This window comes from Hypomesus transpacificus, chromosome 5 (genome assembly GCF_021917145.1).
Source record: "Hypomesus transpacificus isolate Combined female chromosome 5, fHypTra1, whole genome shotgun sequence".
Classification (NCBI taxonomy): domain Eukaryota; kingdom Metazoa; phylum Chordata; class Actinopteri; order Osmeriformes; family Osmeridae; genus Hypomesus; species Hypomesus transpacificus.
Window position 1 is genome coordinate 6,736,624 of NC_061064.1, and position 25,388 is coordinate 6,762,011.

At 44.1% G+C, this 25,388-nt stretch overlaps 1 protein-coding gene across 3 annotated transcripts; it reads left to right on the forward strand.

Moving 5' to 3' along the window:
• Positions 1–23,655, forward strand: gabra1 (gamma-aminobutyric acid type A receptor subunit alpha1). Of its 3 annotated transcripts, none has more exons than XM_047020854.1 (10): positions 1–282; positions 2,652–2,751; positions 6,658–6,770; positions 7,679–7,746; positions 9,291–9,511; positions 10,341–10,423; positions 11,251–11,394; positions 12,562–12,714; positions 20,241–20,443; positions 21,097–23,655. In XM_047020854.1, the coding sequence occupies exons 2-10, from the start codon at positions 2,675–2,677 to the stop codon at positions 21,415–21,417; spliced, it is 1,383 nt and encodes a 460-aa protein (XP_046876810.1). In that variant the 5' UTR covers positions 1–282; positions 2,652–2,674; the 3' UTR covers positions 21,418–23,655. The 3 variants fall into 3 exon arrangements, with proteins under 3 accessions (XP_046876810.1, XP_046876808.1, XP_046876809.1); XM_047020852.1 differs by lacking the exon at positions 1–282 and adding an exon at positions 297–345; XM_047020853.1 differs by lacking the exon at positions 1–282 and adding an exon at positions 709–1,070.
• Positions 23,656–25,388: the final 1,733 nt, after the last annotated feature.

The window sequence follows — 25,388 nt, forward strand, 5'->3', positions numbered from 1 at the left end:
CGTGATTAAAATGTCCTCTGGTTTGTAGTTTAAATTGAAATACGCAGATGACTACAAAAATATACGCTTGGTATCATCAGGCGGTTTCTGCAGATGCAGTGAACAGCACTGCTCCTCTCTACTCTGAGCTCAGTCGTGGAGTGCAAGCTATAGCAGCATAATATTTGGCCGCTGTCTAAACGTATGCGGTCCTGTTGTCTCGATGCGAATCGTGGGCTTTTAGGGTTCGGTGAGTTGTTCAAGGTGATTGTTTGGAGAGGCGCATCTCATCGTCTTTATCGGGTGAGGGAATATGCATTTTTAACAAGACTGTCTTAATGCATGCATGCGTGTGCGGGATAAACAGTAAGTCACGTTATTTCCGTAGCCTTTGATGTTAAACATGTAATGTGAAGTATTGCTCTCTGTCTAAAAGACGATGCCTTGATTGTGTTCTTTCTTTAAAAGTAAAAAAGGCAATTTTTGTACCTGGCAAACATCAAACATCAGTCAGAGAGAGAGTGAGAGAGAGGGGGGGAGATAGAGAGAGAGAAAGGGAGAGAGAGGGAGGGATACAGGGAAAAACAAGGGATCTGGTTGAAAATGTAAGAGGATTTGATTTTGCAGCCACTGAAAAGAGATTAAGTCGACAGCAGTGGAAGTTAAATTGTGCTGCATATTAAAAAAAAATGGGCGGATTGGTCTTTAGATGAGAGATTGGTACCACCTTCCATACTAAAATCAAATCGTCCTGGCATGAAGTAACAGCCTATTTCACATCCGGTTTACCCAGGGACATGCTACTATTGTCCTGTAAAAGTGAAGCTTTATTTTACTGCATTCTCTTGTGTTTAGAGTAGATTTTGCAGTTAGATCACCAATTTGTCTATGACAGAGTTTGACTCCCCTCACCAATGAATAGTGCGCGAGACCTGCGCATACTCAGCGTCGTCAGCAGCCGCTTCTCGAGCCTCAAGCTAAAATTCGGCAGATCAGAGATCTTTGAGGATTTTTCTCATCGAATCCGTGTAGAAAAGATATCCACAAAAGTTTGAGGACACGACGCCATCGAATATCTCTGGCACATCGCTGTAAGTGTACATTCATCGTTTTTCATTTTGCTCGTCCCGGTGGCAAAAGACGATAGGGAAATAACAGTTGGATTTAGAACTGCATTGAGTTATGATGAGCAGTGGTAGGATCCAGTAAGAGACGTAAAGGAGTTTCATTGGGAGTGGATGAGGGAGAGTTTGCTTATGAAATTAAAACCTTTTGAGGACATCGGAATCGGTAGGTTGTATGATGTTTTCTACAGAGACGATTTCAGAACTGGACAGCGCTCCGAATGTAGCATCATACAGTTGGTTTATCAACACCCATGAATTGAATTACCGGGCATGGTTAAAGCTCAGCCTCAGTGAAATGCCAGTTGCATGCTAAATATCTCGACGGACACAAGATATCCACAATGCGGCTGTATTTCCACGTATTCATTTAAGTGTGGTTGCGCGGAATTTTTCTTTTAATCTGCATCATCCCCGCTTCATCAAATCCTGGTGAACTAACGGAATTTTAAGCGAACATTGCACGTTTGCTGCTCGTCTTCGCTCAGCGCATATCCAGTGCGCCTTGGAGGAACTCAAGCAAGTAACGGGCGCAGCTTCTAAAATGCATGTTTTATTGACCGTTTATTGTGTTCAATTGTGGTAGGCTATAACGCCACAGTGTTGGATTATAGCCTATTTGTCTTAGTTAATTACTAGTCGTGGGAACAGCCGATTTCAAACGAACAATTGTTCTGCATAGCGCAGTAACAACTCGCTGAAACTGGATTGCAAGCGTACAATGCACACAGGTGATAGAAGGTGAAGATCAAAATGCAGGTGGTTTATTTAAGATAGTGTGTTTTACTGCGGATCGTCCAGTTTCTACATTCAGGTTACGGGTGAGCTTTGTAGGCTACACATTTCAGATTTACAACCGGCAATGTGAATTTCTCCTTATGCAATTATTACGCGTGCACATCCTGAGCCGTTGGGCCATCCTAAATATCTCTTTGAGAATCCTACTGTATTTAAGACGACCGATGCACTAGCATCCAATGGACCCTGATGCCAAATGCATTTATCTTCGCTCTAATGGTTTTTAACCATGGGTTTGGAGCATTTCTATAACAACATATAGGTACTGCACTGACTTAATGGGAGCGGATGGTATTTAGCGACTGTGTATGCGCGCTGCTATCTGCCAGTGTTGTGACAAGACCACTAGATTTGATTAATTACGTACGTGTTGGCACATCTTGTTAGCTGGTGAGTCCACGAGGTGACATATCAAACCTCACACTGTTATGTTCGAGAATTGCAAACGACCTGATCGATAGATGAATCGTCCAGCTTGATAGGAGTTGGGGTAGCTATTCCAAAATAGACCAAAGAAACAGAAAGGAAACCCCATTAGTGAGATACTGTCTACGATGATGCGTGGGGATTGTAGAAAGTACAATTTTAGGATGCTTTTAGAGGTTGGTCTCCTGTTGGGCATGCTTTTGATATTCTGTTTTACTGTTTTTAGCCATAGCTACCATTGCTCTCTACTGTTAGTTAATGCATGTCTCTCGCTACTGTTGAATGGCATTGTTTGATGTGTTTCGTCTGTCCCCTCACATCCAGTGACAGATCCTCCTGCGGAAGTCATGTGTGGACGGAGAGTGGCCGTCCTGCTGTGTGTGTGGGCCTGCCTGCTGGTGGCCAGTGTGCTTGGGGGCAAAAGGTAAGCACCTTGGGCTTCGAACACCCCTTCCATCCAAACCCCCCCCCCCCACACACACACACACACACACTGGTCTTGTGTTGACCTTGCTGTGGAGCTTCAGGTATTGTTGCAGGGAAGATGTACACTGCGTTTCCATGGTCTAGTTACAGAAGCCACATTCATCAGAGACAGAGCGCTCTCAGTCGCAGCCAAGAGCTGAATTCGAAACGGGGTTGGTTTTCGAGCAGCGCAGTCCCGTTATGTCGATGTTTGAAGCTTGTTCTCGGCTGTCATGCCCATTAGTAAACAGCTGATCATCTATTGGAGGGAGGTACGATTGTAACGATCACGTTTAGCCAGATGACCATGTTTTTTTGTCATGTTTTAGTTCTCGTGGAGCGAGGTGGCTCTGCCCTAGGCCCACAGTAATTGGGGCATCACTTCAGGACGCCACGGCGTAATTGCAGTGAGGTAATAAGAAGCGCAGGGAAGCTAAGGCGGTTTTGAACCAAAATAGCAATTACTGTGCCGCGCTTCTCTTTGCCTCAGCAGCCTCATGGGACAACACTGAATATTCAGAGGAGGACGCGTGGCTGCTCGCGTGTCGTACAGTACGCTTCCTGTCGTTCACTCTGGGCATGCATGTTTGTCAAGTGGCACACTCGGCCCGAGGCTAGTCCCATCGTAGCCAGTCCCACTTCTGTATGTCAGTCACAGGTCCCACTTCCGTGACCAGTGCATCACTGACAGAGACAGATAGATGGACAGATAGATCAAGTGAGGGAGAGAAAGAAAGTGTATCGCCCACGTGTGAGAGAGAGATAGGGAGATGAACCGAGTGCTGACAGCAATATGACCCACGAGTGAAGATGGGATAGGGTCAAATGGATCTCTAGGATTCAAGCGAGAGACGCCCGTTTAGAAACATCTCACACATAGTCTACTCCTCAGATTCATTTACAGAACTTTGACTTTGACCCGAAACGTGAACAAGATATCAGGGCTACAAAGGAGCCGGCAAATGCTCAAACTCAACAGTACATGTTAATGTACTGTACATGAAATCTGATCGTCTCCTCAATAGAAGGCCGACACAGTGGTGGGCTCTGAAACATACAGCGCGCAGTCTTGTTTTTTTTCTACGAGCCTAAAATTATTTAGGTCAACTGTCAGAGCCACTCATTGATTCTGACTTAAATGGAAATACATTAGGAGGCTTTGGTCTCTACCTTACTGTGGCGACTGTAACCTAAGAACATGCAGCATGCCAAAGTAGGTATGCATCTGCTTACAATTTGCAGAGTGAGCAGACAGATAGAACGTTTGCCATTCCAGATGCAAAATTCATGACCGTACTGCAGTGCAATGCATATCTAATCAATTTCAGAAATTGCCATCATTGGTTTATTTGGAGCTGTTCTGTTCCCTTCACTAATCGGTAGAGGGACTAATGTATGTCTCCTGTGCAATGCCTATGGTATGTTTGTTTTCACCCTCCTTAATCCACCTGATTGCTTTACTAAAGAACTGCCTGTGTAATCTGCAGACCAATTGTTCTAGAGCGCTTTGATGCGCGTACCTTCATAATACAAATGCACACCGTGGGAGGTTTCATGTAGGGAAAACAATCTCAAGGACCATCACGAGCGATCTAAGGAATAGTCCTCCAGCAGTTGATTGGAAAGCGTGAGGGGAGAAACGTGAGAGTGGTAGAGAGTGAGATAGAGAGTGAGAGACGGAGCGAGAGAGAGGTTCATCTTCAGTGGTCTGCCAGCGTTGCAAGCTGTTCTGTTGCTGTTCTGATGACCTGTAGATGGTGATGGTGTACAATGTTTTATGAGACAATGGACCACGCTCCTAGACGTGTGCTGCTCTGGCTTTCCCTGCCTCCCCTCTCCCTGTCCAGGCTAGCTATCCCACCTACCCCACCCCCTGATCCAAAATACACTGTCAGTCAACCCTATTTAATTTATCAGTGTATTTTATTAATGGGTGTTATTGCTCTCAGTGTTTTGGAGTGGAAGAGAGTGACTCTGTATTGTGTGTCAAGGTTGAATAGACATTTTTGGATGAGCTTGAGTCGTTTTTCTTCCTTACAGCCAGTCAAGTGTATTTGTAACATAGCATAATATCATCTTGTTGTTTTATTTCGCTTTCCAATGTCACATGACTCACTGTGCAGTTTGAATGCTGGCCGTGTCGTGCGTCTGCCTGGGTCTCAAGCTTAGAGAGACTTTGCTGTCTGCATTTTTGTTGTATCCCTTCAGATGAAGATTATGGTAAAACTGTCATGCTTTTCAGAGTGGCCATCTGTGAGTTATTAGATGCTTAATATAATTGCTCATTACAATGTTTGTGACATTTCACTAAGCCTAGTGGTATCGTCTGAGAGCGGTTCGGCAGGCAGAGGGATTTCAGAGAATGTTCTAGTATGATAGCAGAGAAATGTTGGCGTATTAACCCTTCAGTTGTCCCGGAGATGTGAGGAAGATGTCCCTATTGAGACAAGCGTTTAACGGCTCCCATTCAAAGTGATGCGATCCACGTCTAGCTCCCCCTCCCCCTCTCTCCTGTTTCCTTTTTATTCTCTCTATATCTCTCCACATCTCGGTGAGCCTCCCCTTCGCTTTCTTTGTGCACACTCTGTTTTTCTAGCTCTCTCTTCTTTCTTTATTGTTCTCTCTTATACTCCCCCTTTTTTCTCTGACTCTGTCTCTCTCTCTCCTTCTCTCTCTCTCTCTCTCCTTCTTTCTCTCTCTCTCTCTCTCTCTCCTTCTTCTCTCTCTCTCTCTCTCTCTCTCTCTCTCTCTCTCTCTCTCTCTCTCTCTCTCTCTCTCTCTCTCTCTCTCTCTCTCTCTCTCTCTCTCTCTCTCTCTCTCTCTCTCTCTCTCTCTCTCTCTCTCTCTCTCTCTCTCTCTCTCTCTCTCTCTCTCTCACTGTAACCAGCTCATCTGTGACCGACATGCATTTCCTCTCAGCTCTCCTGTCCTCCCTCCACTGACGTTGCATCTCCTCTTTACCCCAAACACCCCCCGCACCCCCCCCCCCCCTCCCCCAACCTCCCATTACATGTCCGTGCTAACTAATCTTGATGACCTCTCCTTCTCCTTGGAGATGCTGTTTGAGCAGAGCTTGTTTCCAAACACTCTCGCCTGTTTATTTAGCTTGCAATCAAAACAGTGCAGCCTGCTATGGGGTGGAAAAAAAGAAGATGATTGCTCGGAGGCATACAATTATTTATGAGAGAGACACTTTCTTGTGATTATTGTGTGAGGAAAAAAGACCCTTCTCCCGTCTAACGAACTATTCACACACAACACTTCTCTCCAGTCACACCTTCTGATACATGTTACTGTAACACAACATAGTTGCTTCTGTAGAGCTAATGATCATTGTGTTTAAATATTGACAGAGTGAAGATTGCCTCACTCTCAGTATCATTGATTGTGAGTGTTACGGCTTTGCTTAAAGCATTTTGTTTTGTGCTGTTCAAAGAGAACATTCAATGAGGCCTTTGCTGTTTAAAGACCATATTAAGGTATAAATAATGCATTCACATTTCTGTGTGTACATTTTTCTGCCCTGAGGATGAAAGCGATGTAACACATGCCTTTAAAATTCTGCCTCTTCAGAGGAAGAAGAATTTTATGAGCAAGATGTTCTAGAACATTCCTGCACGCGCTATCGATTTTTACAATATATCTGAATATTCAAGTGATCTACAGTCTCCTTGTTTGACCAAGTTCTGGCTTCTTTCTGCGAACAGTTTCACAAAGCATAAACCAATGCAAATGCCTGATGCACCCACTATAGATGAGCTTCATCTTCACTGAGTGCTTATGGTCCAACACCAAGACAAACGTCACTTCATATACTGTGTGTTGAGGACAAAGGTGATTTCAATTTGTTTTCTTGCTTCGTCAGCTCTGGACAGAACGGCATGACAGACGAACAGAAGGACAACACCACCGTGTTCACCAAGATCCTCGACAGCCTGCTCGACGGCTACGACAATCGTCTCAGACCTGGGCTGGGAGGTTAGTACACTCGGTCCCCCACCCTCCTCACACCTCTCAAAGACAGCGCAATATGAACGAGGAGCAAACCAGCTAGCGCGGCGGGAGAGGGCAACAGGATCGAGGGCACATCCGAACCACAGCGACAGTCGGCGTGCTGCATCCCACCGTCCTGCTAGATGAAAGACATCCGCGTTTTGATTTTCAGATCGACTCGAACGTTCTGATATCTTGTCGTCTGTAACCTAATTGGGAAGATAAATGAATAGGAAGAATCTCTAAGACGGGGATTAATCAATAGAGCAGGTTGTTTCCTCTGAAGCACGTGGTTATATCAAATAAACAAATCTCAGAGATGAACATGAACATGTTGCCTAATCTTTCTGAGGACGGTGTCATGTTTGTTTGAATTCAGCTCCAGTTCACTGTTATATTGTGGAGTGAACCGAACGGTGGTTAGAGGCTGTTTGTGTTGGATTGTGAAGGGCAATGGAAATTCAATGTGTAGTAGGACAAACATCAACCAGACGATGGAATAACAGTCCGTATAACAGTGGGGGGATATGAAAGATTATGATAAAAGAAATCCTTTTGGCAATCACTGTGCTTTCTTCCATGTCAAAAAGAGAACCCCATGGTCTTTCTGAAATGTAGGAAATTGGAATTCTAAGACGGGTTTGAATGTCTTTCATTTCATCATGTGCATACTGTAGATATTTCAGGATTCCAAAATAGGTCTCATCTGACCATGGACACTGAAATCAATAACTATAGAATCGTGTGGTAAATGTGTGATATTTGTGTGGGCTTGGGAAACATGACGAATGGATGAGATCAAAGGCTTGCAATGCTAGCTGGGATTAAGAGGTAGTTAGTCCTAATGAAGGCCACTGATCGACACTCACTCTCCTCATTTCTTGCTTCAACAGAGCGTGTAACTGAAGTCAAGACTGACATTTTCGTGACGAGTATTGGGCCCGTCTCGGACCACGACATGGTACGCCCCTCCTCCCCTATCTTTAAATGTCACCGCTCCTGTCTCCTTGTTCTGTCCCTAACTTCTTTCAATGTGCTCCAAAAGGTAAATTGTTTATTAATTCCATGAACCCCATTAATATATTACATGCTGTAAATGAAATGTCACGGCCGTGAAATTTTGCTCGTGACGTTTCCCCAGATAAATGCCACGTTGTGTTGATAAATATACGTCGTTGTTGGTCGCATATCTCAACCCCAGCAACTGGCTCTGCCTCTAATGATATCAAATATTTATAGGCACAGTTTTTCGTTTAGCCGTGGTCTAGAGTGTTAGGATGCAAGCAGTGAAGCCAAAGCTCGTTCAAACAGTGAACAGATGGGTAGGCTTTAGTCACAGACGTCACTTTATAGCTGCGATGTAAAACTGATTGGGTTCACTCACTCCCTCGCTACTGTTGCATACAGTATGACTGAGGAGTTAGGTTTTCTGTTTGTAAGAAGTGCTCTAGCAGATCGACTGTTCAGGTTTTCAAATCCATTGAGCAGAACAATATCAGTGAATTGGGGAAATATGAGAACAACAAAAATAGAATAGAATGGGAAGACCTTTTGTGATTGAATGACAGATTGGCAATTGTGGGCTTGTAAGTGGTTGTCCTCTTGAACAGCTACAGTCTATTCAATGCTGTACTATAAATGAATAGCCCATCTGGATCTACACCTAATGGATATTAGACATTTTATGACTATTGAATAAATGATCTGGCCACCATTGTCTCCCAGTCTCTCTCAAAGCGCAGTTCTGTTCACTTAAACTGGGCTTATTTGACATAATCAGACTTAATTACTTTTCCTGACATATGGGCCTGCAGTTTTTGTGCTGCTGATTTCGGCTAAGTCATGGAATGGGCTTGCCAATAGGCACTGTAACCACTTTTCTTCTCTCCGTCCACTTGCATTACCTCGCAGCTCTGTTGACGTTCACACTAATTATCTCACTAGGGAAGAAAGAAGCACATAGTAATTTCGGTGGCTAACTCAGGCATTCCACAGTCATTAAAAGCTGCCCTCAGCTCCGATATCTGAAATGGAATATGTAGCTTCCTAATTCTGTGAATTCTGCAAATTATGTGATAACAAATTCCAAATTTGTCTTAAAACAATCTGTTCATAAAATATACATGGCAACGATTTCTGTGTAAAATGAAGCCATGTATTATAATCGTTCTTCCATATTTAGGTGAAATGTCGAAAGCTCATCACCCACCAACTAAACGGAGTAAAACACGCATGGTCAGAGTCACTAATGTGACGAGACAGTGACCAGCAGGCAAAGTAGGGCACGGCTAGAATATGGAAGCTAAAGTGACACAAGGATGATGGGGAGGAAAAAAAAAATCAGAAAGGAGTGGGAGAAAAAAGGAGAAAGCATTACTCAGCAGCATCCCAGAGCCATGTCACAGGTCTGGCAGAGAGAGGTCGACAAAACCTCCCTCTGGAACTGACATCTGCCTCCCCCCCCCACACACCCCCACCCTTCACCATCTTCTCTCCCACTCGCAGGAGTACACCATCGACGTGTTCTTTCGGCAAAGCTGGGTCGACGAGAGGCTCAAGTTTAAAGGGCCCATGGCTGTCCTCCGTTTGAACAACCTGATGGCCAGCAAGATCTGGACCCCGGACACGTTCTTTCACAACGGCAAGAAGTCGGTGGCCCACAACATGACCATGCCCAACAAGCTGCTCCGCATCACAGAGGAAGGGACGCTCCTCTACACCATGAGGTAAGGGCCGAACCCTGATCACCGGGACATCTGAACACGGACATGTGGATGGACTGCGTTTTGCTCCGTCGCACCGAATGACTCTTTCTCCGTTTGAGTTTGCGTTGGCTCGACCAAGAGTCAGAAAAAAACGGCCTCCACTGAATACGGTCATGTTTAACCATCTACCTTTCCCATCAGTAGTAGACATGATGGTAAATTGCTTAGAATTTCTATTGCTCTGCACAACAAAATAAAGTTGGCATCTGCAGAGGGATTTATCAGTGTAGGTATTGAATGTGGCAGTCAGGAGAGTAGAGATAAGCCGTGGGCCCACCGAGTACGGCTCACTGGTAGTTCTTTTTCCATTTCTTTATTGGAGGGGAAACATCGTAAATAACTTTTCCGGACGTGGACCCTGGCGGCCTAACCTAACAGCGCTAATGTGGGGGTCAGAGGGGAGAGCCATAAAGCATCCTTTAGCATGTTTAGTGGGAGATAAGGCCACGGCGGGGAGTTCATAATGATGTCACCGAGATGACGGATGAAGGGGCGTGTCCGCGGGGCGCGGGGAAGGCGGGGGGGGGGGGGGGGGGGGCTGACACGTCGTATTTCACGCGGCTGCCGGAGGGGGGCTTTGGGGGCCGGCACTGCGGCGTCACGTTGTCTTATCTGTGAGGAACGAGCCGGGATGTTTTGGACCTCATATCTGCCTCTCCACCTGCCCACCCTTTTCTCTCTCTCTCTCTCTCTCTCTCTCTCTCTCTCTCTCTCTCTCTCCCTCCCTCCCTCCCTCCCTCCCTCCCTCCCTCCCTCCCTCCCTCCCTCCCTCCCTCCCCCTCCTCTCTAGACTGACAGTGAGGGCTGAGTGTCCCATGCACCTGGAGGACTTCCCCATGGACGCCCACGCTTGCCCACTCAAGTATGGCAGCTGTGAGTACTGCTACGTGGCCTTTTCACACATACCATCCTCTCTCCCTCTCCGTCTCTCCATTTGTCTGTCTCTCTATATGTATAATTCTCTCTTGTGCACTGTCGGCCGTCCTCCCTAGACACAAAGTAAACACCACGACTACTGTGGGTCTATCTCTCTCTCTATTTCTCCTCCTCCTACCGATACACCACCACCAGTACCTGATCTGAGCTGAAAATGTGGTAGCAGATGTTCTTAGCGAGGGACCTACCCTCCCAGGCCCCCTTCCCCCAGACCCCCTCCCCCAGGCCCCCTCTCAGACCCTCAGAGGCCCGCCAGCCACACCAGGCTCACAGACCTGTGTTAGTCCGAGGCAGTACTTTCTGTCATCCTTCCAACCCAGCGTGCCAGCTGCTCCATGCTGCCAGGTCCTGCGACCCCGAATCATCCTTGAGTGTAGAGCAGAGAGAGATCGAGGGAGAGAGAGAGAGCGTTAAAAGGAGAGACGGAGAGGGCGAAAGACGGAAGGCAGGCCGAAAGAAAGGAACGAACGAAAGAAAGGGGGGGGAAGAGAGAGAGAGAGAGGAACGCATCGTGACTGAAAGGACCAACCCCTCTCAACCCTTAAACCAAGCTCGGCCTCTAAATATTTTAGTGATGATGAGGCTCTTCTCTCGCACTGCGCTGCAGTGCCGACCATATCTCTGCAGCACTGAGGGAACACTGCGGCTGTGTCCTGACAAGTCGCCTCAGGGCGAGGATGACTTGACAGTTTCGAGGTCAGATTGAGACACTGTTTGGTTGTTTGTTTGTCTTTGCCCCCCTTGCTCCCCCCCCCCCCCCTCAGATGCCTACACCCGGGCGGAGGTGGTGTACGTGTGGACTCGAGGGGCAGCCCAGTCCGTGGTGGTGGCAGAAGATGGCTCCCGACTCAACCAGTATGATCTCATGGGCCAGAGTGTGGATTCTGGAGTGGTTCAGTCCAGCACAGGTGAGTTCATGTTCCTGGATAAGTCTTCCCTCTGCTCCTTCAGTTACAGTTCAATCCTCGAACTGTTTCAAATCCGACTCCCACAAACACAGTAGGCAATGAATGCGTTTCACTTTCAGCTCGCTAACTCTTCTTTTCAATGGTGAGCTAGCACCCTAGTGGTTTAGCTGTAGCAGTTGATACGTTTACTTTGAGAACTTGTCCCAGTTTTGTAATTTCCCTTGAGGGCATTCCTTTTTTTTTGGTCCATTGATACTGGCAAAATTAGTGACAGCATAAAATGGGTGACCCCTTTATGGCATCACTAGCCAGAGGCAGAGCAAGTGAAATAGTGCTTAAGACAGCCTTTTCCATACTTTCATTATTGGTAAGTCCGAGTGTCAATACCTCCCTTTCCTTATGCAGATTCTGAGCTGAAATTGATTTATTAAACCAAATGTAATTAATTTGGCAGACCTATCGAATGAGCACATATCGATTCTGTTGTGTACGCATCGTCAAAAATAAAATGGACAAATTATTGGAACCATTCCCTGTCTCATTGAGTTGTCTGTGTTATTTCCCTAAATGCCTTGATAAATTGGGTTGTGTCCGGTTATTGAATTAGTTGATAAATGATGGCCCATAACCAGCCCAATGTATCTAAATTTCAATAGAACACTGGGCTCTTAACGAACAGTAATCCACATCAGAGCAACTGAAACTAATTTCATATTCATGTTAGAATAGCTGGCTGACGCCATAGCTCGGAATTACATTAGAGCTCACACACGGCACAGTACTTGAACAGATTGGTCACCTACAATATCCAGTATGGTTTTATTTCCAAACAGCAGTTATATTTCATTTTAGAAGAACGAAAATGTCTTCACAGCAACTGAATTGCTCTCAGTTACATTTAGAGCAAACAATAAGAACAGATATTTGGAATTCATGGAGATGGAAAGTAATTTCTCATGACTCATGCACCCAACGTCTTCTGATGCAATCTTACCCATATTTTGACCAATATAAAATCAGTTGTCTGTCAATCTCATCCAATGTCAGGACTGTAATAAAAATATTGGAGGTTTGAAATTGTCAATATTTGGAAGAAAAAGAATAACGACATTTGAAAGGCATTCGTTCCTCTCACTCTCTCCCCCTCTCCCTCTATCTGCACCACAGGAGAGTATGTGGTGATGACAACGCACTTCCACCTGAAGAGAAAGATTGGTTACTTTGTGATCCAGACCTACCTGCCCTGCATCATGACAGTCATCCTATCCCAAGTGTCGTTCTGGCTGAACAGAGAGTCAGTCCCTGCTAGGACTGTCTTCGGTGAGTCCTCTCTGTTCCTCCGCCGTCACACGATCAGCCAGGAGACAGCTCATTTGACCGAAATGAAATGACAGTTTTCAGTTCAAATTTTTACAGCTGACCGTCTGGTTGCAAACCTACCAGCTCCCTTTGTTATGTGAGGGCATATGGTCTGTCTGGAGCTCCTGTTGTAGGAGGCTAGAAAGATGAGATTTTTTAGTCAGTTAGCAAAGCAGACAGCTACTGTAGATTTTGGATAATGTGCTAACATAAATTGAACTAGTTTAGCTGAATCATATTACTACTGTTTTGGGCATGTTAAGCACAGTGTGTGTGTGTGTGTGTTTGGGTGTGTGTGTGTGTGTTTGGGTGTGTGCGTATGTGTGTGTTTTTTGTGTTGCATTTGTCTGAGATGTCTTATGTAACACAGACCCCTGAGGAGAGCTCTCGCTCGTTTGCAGCATGCTCTGTAGCAAAGACTTAGCTTGACAGTCATTGCTTTCATCATCCTCCCTTCCTTCTTTCCTCTGCCTCTCTCTGTCTTTCTCAATGTTTTCCCCCCTCTTCATCTCTCCCTCTTTCTATCTGGTCCTTCTCTCTCTCTCTCTCCCTCTCCCTCTCGCTCTCCCTCTCTCTATCTGGTCCCTCTCTCTCTCGCTCTCTCTCCTTCTTTCTCTCTCTCTCTCTCTCTCTCTCTCTCTCTCTCTCTCTCTCTCTCTCTCTCTCTCTCTCTCTCTCTCTCTCTCTCTCTCTCTCTGTCTCTCTCTTTCTGCGCATCGTGTCTCCCTTGGCCGAGTATTTTATGGGAGCTTTCCCACCAACGTAATGGGGCACGTGCCCAATTTTCCAGTGACATCTTTTGCGGGAGGTTTTTCTGCAGTGCCTTAGTTAGTGTACCTGTGCTGTGTCTCACGTGGAGAAGAGAGAGAGAGCGGTGTGTGTGTGTGTGTTTGTATGTGCGTGGGTGTGCGAGGATGACCTAGATGCATACACACAATCTGGTCCGCGCGTGTCCCACTTGTCGTTTTACTGCGCTGTAACGCCTGCTTCTGTGTGCAGCGTGCATCCCAAACAGCCCTGCTCTCTCCCACTGAGATGCCAGGGAATTTGATCCCACCTGCTGTCTTACTGTAAGAGCCCATGTCAGTGGTGATGGAGAGCAGATCATGGAACATGGGTCTGATAGTGACACCCAGGATGGTTTATTGTCTGTTTCAGTACCGGTTCCTTGGTAGGTGTGTTTCTATAATAGTACCATCAAGCCTTTGAACAGGATTTATGGCTTTTTCACTTCACACCTTGGACCTTAACATATTTATATTGTGTATCCGGTAATATAGTTCCTTCTCCTGAGGGTTTTAACCTCTGCATAGGTTTGGCCATGGAAGATATTCAAGATACGCATTAATTTTAATGTGTTTACTGGTGCAGCCAACCACAACGGAACTTCCATGGTTTCAGTAGCAAAGAGATGATCTTTGGCATTGTGGTGCAAGTCTGGATTGGTTGTTTTCTCGATAGCAAGCATACACTGCCTAAACACAACACAGAGCACCCCCCCCCCCCTCCCCCAACCTCAATAAATAGGCAATTTAAAATGGCAGCAGTGGGTACAGTTATCTATTTTTGATTGTGCTGATTAAAGATGCTGATAAAATCACAGCCCTTTCAGCGCAGTTGAAAACTACAGTATCTACAATTTATTTATTTACTGCCAAAATAAAACACAAACAAAATAGATGATGACGATGATATCATCCATATGGTTCTGAAGGGAAAATGTCATTAATTTATTCCATTACGTTTTGTTTTGAAGCCTGTGTGTTCGGTACACTGGCTGACTGGCATGGGCATCAACAGTGCTCAGAAGATTAGCTCTCTGTCCTCTTTTTGCTTTCAGATATTTAAAGGGTATTTACTGGCTGTTCCAAACTGCCGTTTGATGTATCGACTGATTGTGTGTGTGTGTGTGTGTGTGTGTGGAAGGGGAGTATGTTTGCATATGCGTGGTATCATGTGACGTTTGCATACACGGGCTGTGCGTGTGTGTGTTTTTTTATGGGTGAGATTGACCAGGCCCAGTGATTGCAGTGTGGCCAATGACAGTGGGCTGATCTGTCATCTGCAGACATGTGGCATTGGCATACGTCACTCACGCCGTGCTCTATCCCCATCCGAGCGTGTCTCTCTGGAAACAGAGGCGAGAGTGACGGCTCTGAAACCAATCTGACCCGATCGCTCTCGCAGTCAAACATCGCCGGGTAAGGTCGTCGCTATTGACAGGAACCAAGCAGAAGCCTTGACGTTGAAAGCCACACACACACACCACCGTCTTGTGATTGGAGAATGACGAGACCCACTCTACACTCTCCACTTGCATTCACAGCAGGAACACAAGAGAAGGATTGGTCGTCATTGATTTGGATAAACCCGATAGCTGGCCTGTACATTCTCGATCTCTTAATAGAAAGTGTACTGAATCAGGATCCATGTGATGACTGTGTTCAAGTGGGATGTGTAGCTCACAGTTGCCCAGTTGGGGATTGGTATAGCTCTATGCTAGAGTGTTTGACTGCAGATCAAAAGGATGCAGGTTCAGATCCACCCTGGTATTTCAGTTTGGTTAAGAGCATATGCTAAATACATTTATTTTGAATTGATCCGGGAGATCTGGAAATCATCTTTTCTGTAACGTGTTTTTCTGTAACGATTAACGTGAGTTAACCTATCCATCTGGGGATTTATCTTTGGTATTCATATGAAACAATTGTCCTCCTCTCTCCATCTTGCCAGCCTCGGCTCTTTGTCTCACGCCCCACCTTATCATTTATCATCTGCAAAAATGAATTTTTGCCCGGTGCTTTTTCATGCCATCTCTCTTACATTTTTCATGTCTCAGCGGCATGTGTGCAGAGACAAACCTTGTTAAAAGATATGTATCATCGAAAGCCACTGTCAGGTCCCATGCACACAGAGCTAAATGGAATGAAGGGGCTCCTAACAATTGAGTTATCCCACGATTAATCCCCACAGAACTTTCCAGATGGGTGAATATGTTCATTAACAGGCTTCAAACTCCTGGGAGTCTATTAGTTTAACTTGTCAGGGTGAGTCATTTAAGACCAGTGCCAAAACCATGTTTAAAATGAATCACTCGCGGCTGTTATAGATCATTTTAAATAGGCTACCTAACAGCCTAACAGGTCTATACGTAAACATTGTCAATTAAAATTTGCAAGCCATTCACAAGCCATTCTGACTTGTGTTGTTGATCATTTATAACTTTCTAATGGAGAAAAAATGGGCAAAGGGGCATATGCCCTGTTATTCTGGTAGCAGCCTGTGTGTGACCCTCAGTATTAGTGTGACAGTGTTTTATTGTTGACAAGTAGATGGCGTCGGACTGAACAAGGGACTAAACAACATTATACCATTAAAGTAAAATGGAAATATGTAGTACAAAACAACATTTTTAGAAGAACCCAACAATTTTAGAGGTACCCATTTTCCTGTCTCTACCCAAAACTCTCAATGGTGGAGATTATCTACAGGACTTTTTAGCTACTAAGAATGTATTTATTTATAAATCCATCCCATTTTTGGTAGGCAAAAAAGGGAAGTTAGGAGCGAAGGAGTAGTTTCCATGGCAACCCGGCTCACTGTCCTCAACGGATCCTTGAAGAGTCTTTATGCAAAGAGGAAGCGGCCCTCGACCAGCCCCACGTTCATGATGGATGCCGGCAGCCCCTCCCCCCAAGCCTCTTCCTCACCCACCCCGCCCCTCCCGCCCGCCTCCTACCCAACCCAACCCCCCCCCCCCCCCTCCTCCTCCTCCTCTTGCCTCCTCCTCCCTCCCATGGAGCTTCTCAGGCGGGGGAGCAGTGGTTGTGATTCTCCTGCCCCTCGGGCTCCAGGGGCTCCAGCTGAGCTCCTAACAAAATGGTGGCATGCAGGGGACCTCGGCTCCGGATCACCCCGGGCCAATCTCATAGCATGGAATTCATGCCACTTCCACTAGCGATCAGACTGACGCTGCTGCGTTTGTGTTGGCTAAAAAAAGCTCTCTGAGCACCAAAACACCATGAGCCGTGGGGAGCTACCATGCCAAAATAAAGGTTGTAGATCAGGGGAGGAATATCTTAACTCACCACCCAAGGAGATTGAAGGAAGAAGAATAGAATTGTTCTAATTGACCAGTGGACTGAACTGACCTTCAGGCATCACCATGCTGTTGTCGACTTAAGATTGACCATTGGCATTCATCTCCTACTGAAATCCATAGGCCCATTTGAACTTTGTCTTTCTTCAAATGAGCTCAAAACACTGACATTATTGCATGACAAAATCCTTAGTAATGATCGGTTATTTCCACGTACGCCTCAGAGAGCGGAAGGGGAACTGCATGTGACCTGCGAGTGGAGGAGGAGGGCGAATGATTGATTCATCAACACCACAACCACAACAAAGGAGAATTCACAATTCTAATGTGAGATATCTTTCAACGCTCGGAGCGCAAAGTTAATCGCTCACTGCCGGTCGCTTTCACTGCTGTGATGTGAGTGCGCTATCTGTTTTTTTGTATCAAAATGGGCGGTGGTTGTACTGTAATTTAAAACAAGCCATAAGAAAGTTATAGAGGTTATACAAAGCATAATGGGTTTATTTCAAAAGGTTGTTTCTTATGTGAAGTCCAGAATGTATTCTTCGGAGCGAATTTGAAGGAGAATGAAGGAAAACCTTTGAAAAACGTATCTTTTCATGGTTTGCATTTGTTCTCTCCAACTAATGTTGTGAAAAGAGGATTCATGAGAATAATCTTGCATTAGCATGCCTACACTTACCTTCAAGGGCTGGCGAAAAAGAAAAGTAAGCCCTTCTCAAACGTACTTTCAAATAGTCAATATTACACTGGTTAAATGCCAGTGTACTGCATGACACTACTGAGTATGGGCTGACACGGCCAGCTATTGATTGTGGTAAGGAAGGCTCCTTGTGATTTAAAACTTGACATCCCTGTGAGGAATTTCCGTCATATAGATTCCGGATTGGTCATCATTTAGATTGACGTAAATCTGGGACCAATGGGGGCAGGGCGAGCGGCTGCTCCCTCGTGTTTTAAATTCAGGAGCCGTGTCTCAGCTCCTTGCCTGGGAACGCTGCCTCACCAGAGTTATCCAGTGAAAGCCGCTGGGCTGTTGTTGTCTAAGGGGTGTAAACAGCTGCAGTAGTTCGTGTGGGTGAGCATTACGCCATCCGACATCCTCTGACCAGGTCTCACCTCACGGATTTGTTATGTTATTATCACGCATGAATCATGCTCTTCCAAGAGGATACACCCTCTTTATCATAATGAAGGTGCAGCCAAGTCACGTTTATGACTATTCTGTTGTATGGTTGGCCTCTTATCGAGCACCCTTTAACCCAGTCAACCTTTCCATTGACTTGATGCATTGTACTTTATGTTAAGTGCAGCGGCGTAACAAGGACTTGGCGGGCCCGAGTGCAGATCTCACCAACGGGCCCCTTACCGACCTATCGTCAGGCGAAATTATTGAGTTTTCAGTTTAGCGATGCGCAAGGAAATTTAGGCTACTCATGATGTACAATTAAGGGTAACGACTGCTCCTTCTATGTGAAGATAGATTACGGTTTTTTAAAAGTGAACGGCTCTGACTCGCGAGTCTTTGGCTCTAGATTATGCTTGCTACAACACGGAATGAGAATAATGGAACAGTCAGTCATGAGCCGACGTATCTGCGACGTTTGAAATAGAGCACAGAGATGAGAAGAAAATCTGATCATTTACCGAGGCTTATCCGACGTTATGAATGACGTTTCGATCTGTCATGTGTGCTATCTGGGTACTAGTAAAAAAAAACAGTCACTTCGATGGTGAATATTTAATTTTATGTTCGTTAGATATGCTAGTTTACATTTAGTCTATCTAGCTTTAGCTATTTTCCGACTACATCCTGCACAGTTTACTATATCTAACCTGGCCGCTGCCTGGTAGCCTAGGCCTATATATGCATTTTTATGACTTTTAATAGCCATGTCAACTGCATATACCAGACAGTAAAGGTTATGTAATTATTAGCCTACCCTGGTGGCTGAGTTTCACACTCATTGCTGTTGCCGGGCTGGGGGTCAGACGTAGCGTCCTCTTCAACACGCTTCGCCACAATCCAAATGAGGATAGTTTTGACAGCTTTGCCATCCTTACATCTTGCTCTTTTCGTTCCTGCCGCTTTCTGGAGCCACTTTTATGTTAAAGGGCATGGCATGGGGTAGCCTTATTCGCTTCAAAACGCTAATGCAACACAACTGTAGTATCCCAACAACAACTGTCTGTGGTATTCCAACAACTGGATGGGAACAATCGTTTGTGGGTGGGCGGGAATATTTGACAACAATATTACCCAGACATCCTTGCTATTTTTCGAGGGCAATATTACTTAATAAAAACGACATTTGTTTTATTCAGCAAAAGGCAAATGAGGAAAAATTAATTATTTGCTGTTGTTAACACTGACTGTTTTTAAAATGTTTATTGGGCAGGTGATAGCTCATAATTCTGAATAACTGACACCATAATTGAGAAATGTTTGCGAATTGATAACACTAGATCATATGTGATCCTCAATTGGCGGTATTACAGCGGTGCAAGGGGCCAGGTCAGATTGCCTTAAGGGGCCCGGTCAGGTTGTCTCACTTTTACGGTGAGATCGAGGACGGGCCCCCTTTCGCCACGGGCCCTAGTGCAGCTGCACTCCTTGCACTCCCTATAGTTACGCCACTGGTTAAGTGTTCCCATTAAAAGGAAATCTCTTCTGGGACGTAGGCCACATGGATATTTCTTTATGTATGAAGAGAACTACATCCTGTGTTTAGGTGCTGCAGCATTCAAATAAACGGCTGTGTTTCCATGCTATTACCCAGCATGAACTATATGTATTCCCTGGCACATGTGGGTGTTTTTGTTTCTCGGGAGGACCCAGCCTCATTGTTCGTGAATCCATGAAGTTGAGATCCGGGAGGCATTGGAGAAGTTGGCAAGCTTTTCAGCGGCTAATCAAAATGTGATGCCCAGGCTGCTAACATAATGGTGCTTATGCTTCATCCATTTAAGCAATTTTACCCAGTGACCAATTGTGCTGGTGCTGATTCAAGATGTGTCGTGTTACACATGTCAGCGGCACTGGGGTTGGCTCCTGCAGAACGTCCCCATTTTGGGAATACCCTGTCTTGCTGGATTAGGCTAGACTGAGTGGGGAAGGCTGTAGAATTGCGGACGTAGTCACGGTACCAGAAACTCAATGTCCGACTTTGTAGCCGACAGTAAAGTAGCACTTGGAGTAGTTCTTCCCACCCATAAGGATAACACATTTTCAAATCATTCAGCACACTTGGTTAGTGCAAAAGTTGTTTTGTGCTCCTGCATTTCATGAAACGGACAAGCTCCAGATCTTGTGTTGTCGCGTAACGATTTTAGGATGTATTTACTATAAATTATGCTAATCCATTCTGCCTTTTTTCAACCCTGACAGGAGTGACCACTGTGCTGACCATGACCACCCTCAGTATCAGCGCTAGAAACTCCCTGCCCAAGGTGGCCTACGCCACAGCCATGGACTGGTTCATCGCCGTGTGCTACGCCTTTGTGTTCTCCGCCCTCATCGAGTTTGCCACCGTCAACTACTTCACTAAGAGGGGCTACGCCTGGGACGGCAAAAGTGTTGTGCCAGAGAAGGTATTGTCCTTTCCTTTGAGTTATATATATAGTACAGTGCTTTTATTTGGAATATGGGACTATGTCATTGGGAAGTAGATTCTCAATTCAGTTTTAATGTGTTTGAATTTTTTATTGTATTCATTTATTTTACCTTCATTTACACAGAGGGAGCCCCAATTAAATATACATCTTTCCGAGGTTGATGCAGGCTAAGGACGTCAGAATAAAAGACCCATTAACGTTAGCATTTTCAGACAGGTGAAAGCAGGACAGTCAGAGCTCCATTGTGGGAGAAGCATAAGTGTTAGGGTTCATCGGATGTCTCCGACTCATCTCACGGCAAATGAGATTCATTGGACATGACAAGAACATCAATAGTTTAGTGTTCCTCCAAAAGCTTTCGGGTGCAGGCTGTCTCGCTGCAGGCACACTACCTTGTGGCCCCTGGCTCATATTTGAAACATTGAAACTAATAATATACTCCCTGATGGACCAATGCATTCACAGCAGTACCTGGGAGGGGCCAGGCTTGCTGAGAAGCCGTGGGATTTATCAGATGCATTACAGTGTCTTAGTCTGAACATCCGACTGAAATAGCTCGTCTGAAACCGTTTTCCTGTATGTATCTGTTGGCCGTACTCTAAAATGAAAGCCTTTTCCCCTCCACACAGCAAAAGAAGAAGAAGGAGTCTCTCCTAAAGAAGAACAACACCACAGCTTACCCGGCGGCCACAGCTACAGTCTTTGCCCCAAACATTGCCAGGGACCCTGGTTTGGCCACCATTGCCAAAAGCGCCCCCCCTCCCCCCACCGAGCCCAAAGAGGAGCCCAAGCCCAAACCACCAGAGGCCAAGAAAACCTTCAACAGTGTCAGCAAGATCGACAGGATTGCCAGAATAGCCTTTCCACTGCTCTTTGGAACCTTTAACTTGGTCTACTGGGCAACTTACTTGAATAAAAAGCCCAAATTGCAGGGGATGGGGCCCCACTAATCCTGATCCTACCTTATTCTTCTTTTTTTTTCCCCTTCCTCTCAAATGTTTATTTTCAGAAAACATGGTGTCCATACTGGTCAAATTCCCAGTTGCCACATTGCTTCAGTGTCATCTAACTTCTAAGAGATAAAAAGAAAAGAGAGAAATGGTCTTAGGGTTCAAATGATGTGGTAACTTTAAATGGGAATTGTTAGGAATGGGGATTGTGCTACTAAGAAAATATCCTATTATAAATATATATACTGTATATATATATAGGCAAGAGAATGCTATTCTACAAATGCACATAGCCCGACAATTGTTAAGGATCTATTATTTCTAAGTTTGTTTGTTTTGTTTTCTGATATGTTCAGTTGATGTTTAGCATCACACCATTGACCCTGTAAAAGAAAATAGTGTACTTGCATGGACCGGACAAATGTTCTTTTCAAAAACAGATCAACTTTTCACAGACGCCCTAGTTTGTTTGATATTGGTGACAAAATGCTACCTTCAATTTCTGTCAAATAAGCTTCCATTATCCGTAGATGGTGTGTTTGAGCTAATGGTTTTCTCATTTGAAAATAATCACAATAGGGTTTCAGCAATAGCAATAAAACATGTCTCAGTGGAAACGTCATTCATTCATTTAAAAAAGAAATATAAAACAACTCAATCATTAATGTGCTTAACGTTATGAATACTATTTATTTAGTTTTATTGTAAATAATATAAAGTGTTAGAGATGTCAATATTATGTTTATGCGTTGCAAAGTGTAACTAAAGGGTATTAATATTCAGCGGAAGGGTATTTAGAGGTCGTTTTATATGAAAATGGTTTATATGAAGAGAGTATTCACTGGTTCACTTTGAATTGACTGTTTCTTACCAAGTAACTGGTCGCTGGTCAAAACAGTGATGCTAAAGTACAAATTAAAGTAAAATATTAAATTGAATCTATAACATTGTGTGTTCACACACTAACGACATTGTATGAAGGAAGGAAGTCAGAATGTAAAACTGTCAATCTAAATGTTGGAATGCATTTTATATTTAGAATTAAAACACTCTTATTCTTTACTTTTCGGTTTCTGATTTCTATGGCAGAGATGTGAGAGGTTTGCAGGGCAGGGACCTAGATGACAAGCATCCTGTTTTTTTTCCGTTGGTTTCAAACGTTTGACAGCAGCTTCATGGAGCCAGCAAAGCATTGCAGCGGGTTGAGTGTGTTAAGTGTGAGAAGCAGTGCCTTTTCCATTTCCAGGGTTGATCCATTGAAAGGCTACTACTCCACTGGTGGTGCGGCAAAGGTTTTTCCATACCCCTGTATTGTACGACTGTGTGCTGTGGTCTCCATCTTCTGTCGATGTTTCAGAGAATACTCAGAAAGTACCAGCTACACTGCCTTCAGTCTCACACGCTTGCTGAGGTCGGTTAGTCTCGAACACCTTTGTTGCTGCTTATAGGAGTGAATGACAGAGCGCTAGAGGGAGAGGAAGAGAGAGATACAGAAGGAGAGGCGATGTGAAGGGTTTTAGACCACGTCGGCGAGTGTTGTACTCCATACACAGGAAATGTCTTGTAGTATTTTTGGTTGTAATGAATCTCTATTTTTGTAGCATGATGTCAATCCCTTCTCAGAGAGAACAAACAGGAAATGAACAAAACCTGTCAAGTAGTGCTCTTTCCTATTCGTTTTCTTTTTTCTTTATGACACATATCAAAACGTAAGATGTTTCCTCCGACGTGGCACACATTTAGTTGAGAATTGTCCATTGCAAATTATATTTATGTAGCAATATTAATTAGCAAGGGCTTTTTTGAAACTTTCCATCTGAAACATCTAATTGTCTTGGTTAAATATCTATAGTAGCTTCATGTTGAACTCCATAATTGGAGTTCCAGAGTGATTGTATTCAAGCAAGCGTTTGGGTCCAACATTGTTTTCTTCCTTTCTCTTTCGAAGGCATCGATACCTAACTTGGTTTCAGAACTCTCTGATCCAAATTAGGGCAGGGTCATGGCAGGTTTTATAAAACAGTGTGCAAAGATGAAGACCAGGGGATTCTGTTGACTTTGTGTGTTTACTGGCATGCACAGAAGGAATGAAAAGAGTTTTGGTTGCGTTGTGATGAAAGTGAACTCCTGAGTTGTGGTCTTGGTATGCAAGTGAACGGTTTGAACAGCCTGCACAGGATCTGTTTCGCTTTGCGTCAGGAAGAGAGTCATTGTGAACTGCTGTATAAATGTGAAATATAAATATATATTTAAATATATACATATATTTCAATTCAATACTTCTATGGATGTCTATCATCATAACAAAAAAGATACATGTAATATAGATAATGCATATGACTATATGACTATTTAATAAAGATACTAAGATATGAGATGATGCTAAATATTGTTTGTATAAACCTATTGTTATGCATTTTGCACACTACAGGCATCCTTTACATTTATGTAGACAGCTTTATGCTATGCAAGGATAGCTTTTAATCACATTAATTAGCTTGTTTTCCCCTGGCTATTGTGTTGCAAATTAACAAGGTATGGTTAAAAAAGAAAAAAAAAACTTGTTACTCAACCATGCTCCCAAATAACGTTTTCCCTCCACTTTGTTTTGCTTGTTTTACCATGAAGCAGAATTTCACATGGGGATTCTTCAATGGTTGACAGGAAAATGGCTTTGAAAGTTAATTGCACAATTTTCAGACATGGCAATAAAGGGATTCTAGAGAAAAAATATGTTATACAATTCATTATTATTAGGCTAGTATAATGTTTTTTTCTTCTTCTCCTATTTAAATAATACAATACAGTTGGTATTTTGAAGGTTAAAAGTTGAATAAAGATATGTTTTCTTTGATTGACTCTTTAGAAAAGACAAAGTATCTAAAATCCCCTTCTGTCCAACTCCAAACCACAACCACTGCTATGATACATCTCTTGCACATCACAGTAAAGAAAGACATCTCTGTTGGTGACTAACAAAAATGTGTAAAAAGCATTTGTAAATTGTATGCTCCAGATCACGGAATGTGAAATAAGTGTCACACTGCAAACATGAGCTTCCGACCCTAAACCTTTCACTCACAGCAAAGTTATTGTGTATATAATGCATCGGTCTACATATTTACATAAAGCAGAGTCCCCCATTGGTGATGATAATTCTGGACAGTTCTTGATTTTCAGAGTTGGTTCTTTGATTAATGTTACTGTAGATACCTGTGGGAGTTTTTAGTTGAATTATTGTGTTATATTATCTTTTATTTGATTAAACTGTAAAAAAAAAGTAAAAAAAAACTAACAAATAAACACTTTTGTAAAGCACAAACGTTGTTTAGAGTTAGAGTCTAATGGATGATGGTGACATATTGTACCTACGGTACACAGATACAAACCTACACACACACCTAACCACACTGTAGACACACACACACGCACACACACACACACACAATGCTGATATACGCATGTCAGTGCCATACGAGACACATGTTGAAGTTCATGGATTTATTTGTTGAAGTTGGATTAGCTGAAAGGATGACCGTTGTGTAAATGTTTGTTTTTTTGTTATGATATGGCCCTGTAGAATGCGATTCTCTGCCTAAAGTCTTTAAATAAAAGACGGAAAAAAAGAAGGTCTTCCTGAAATTGTTATCAATGTCCTGATAATCCTTCTACGGCACGCTGTAGATTTTTTTGGGTGAGAGCAAACAAGTACAATGCCACCTTGCTTACTTTAAACTCTTTGAGGCAGATGAAGGAAAAGCAGCTCTGGATCCATGCCTCCCTCGATATGCCGTCTCTATTCCCTAGCTTACACCCCATACCCCCCTTCACATACACACACACACACACACACACACACACACACCCTTCACACTCCTCCTACACCCCACTGCATGACTTCAGGTGCAGGGAAACGTGCGCCTTCCTCAAAAGCATGCCAGTCAGGTTCTGAGACAGTTACGTAACATAGT

Coding starts and splice junctions, on each gene's coding strand:
- gabra1 (XM_047020852.1), top strand. CDS start 318: ATGCATGCATGCGTGTGCGGGATAAACA. Junction 6,771..7,678: donor TCTCAGACCTGGGCTGGGAG/GTTAGTACACTC, acceptor TTGCTTCAACAG/AGCGTGTAACTGAAGTCAAG. Junction 12,715..20,240: donor CCCTGCTAGGACTGTCTTCG/GTGAGTCCTCTC, acceptor CAACCCTGACAG/GAGTGACCACTGTGCTGACC.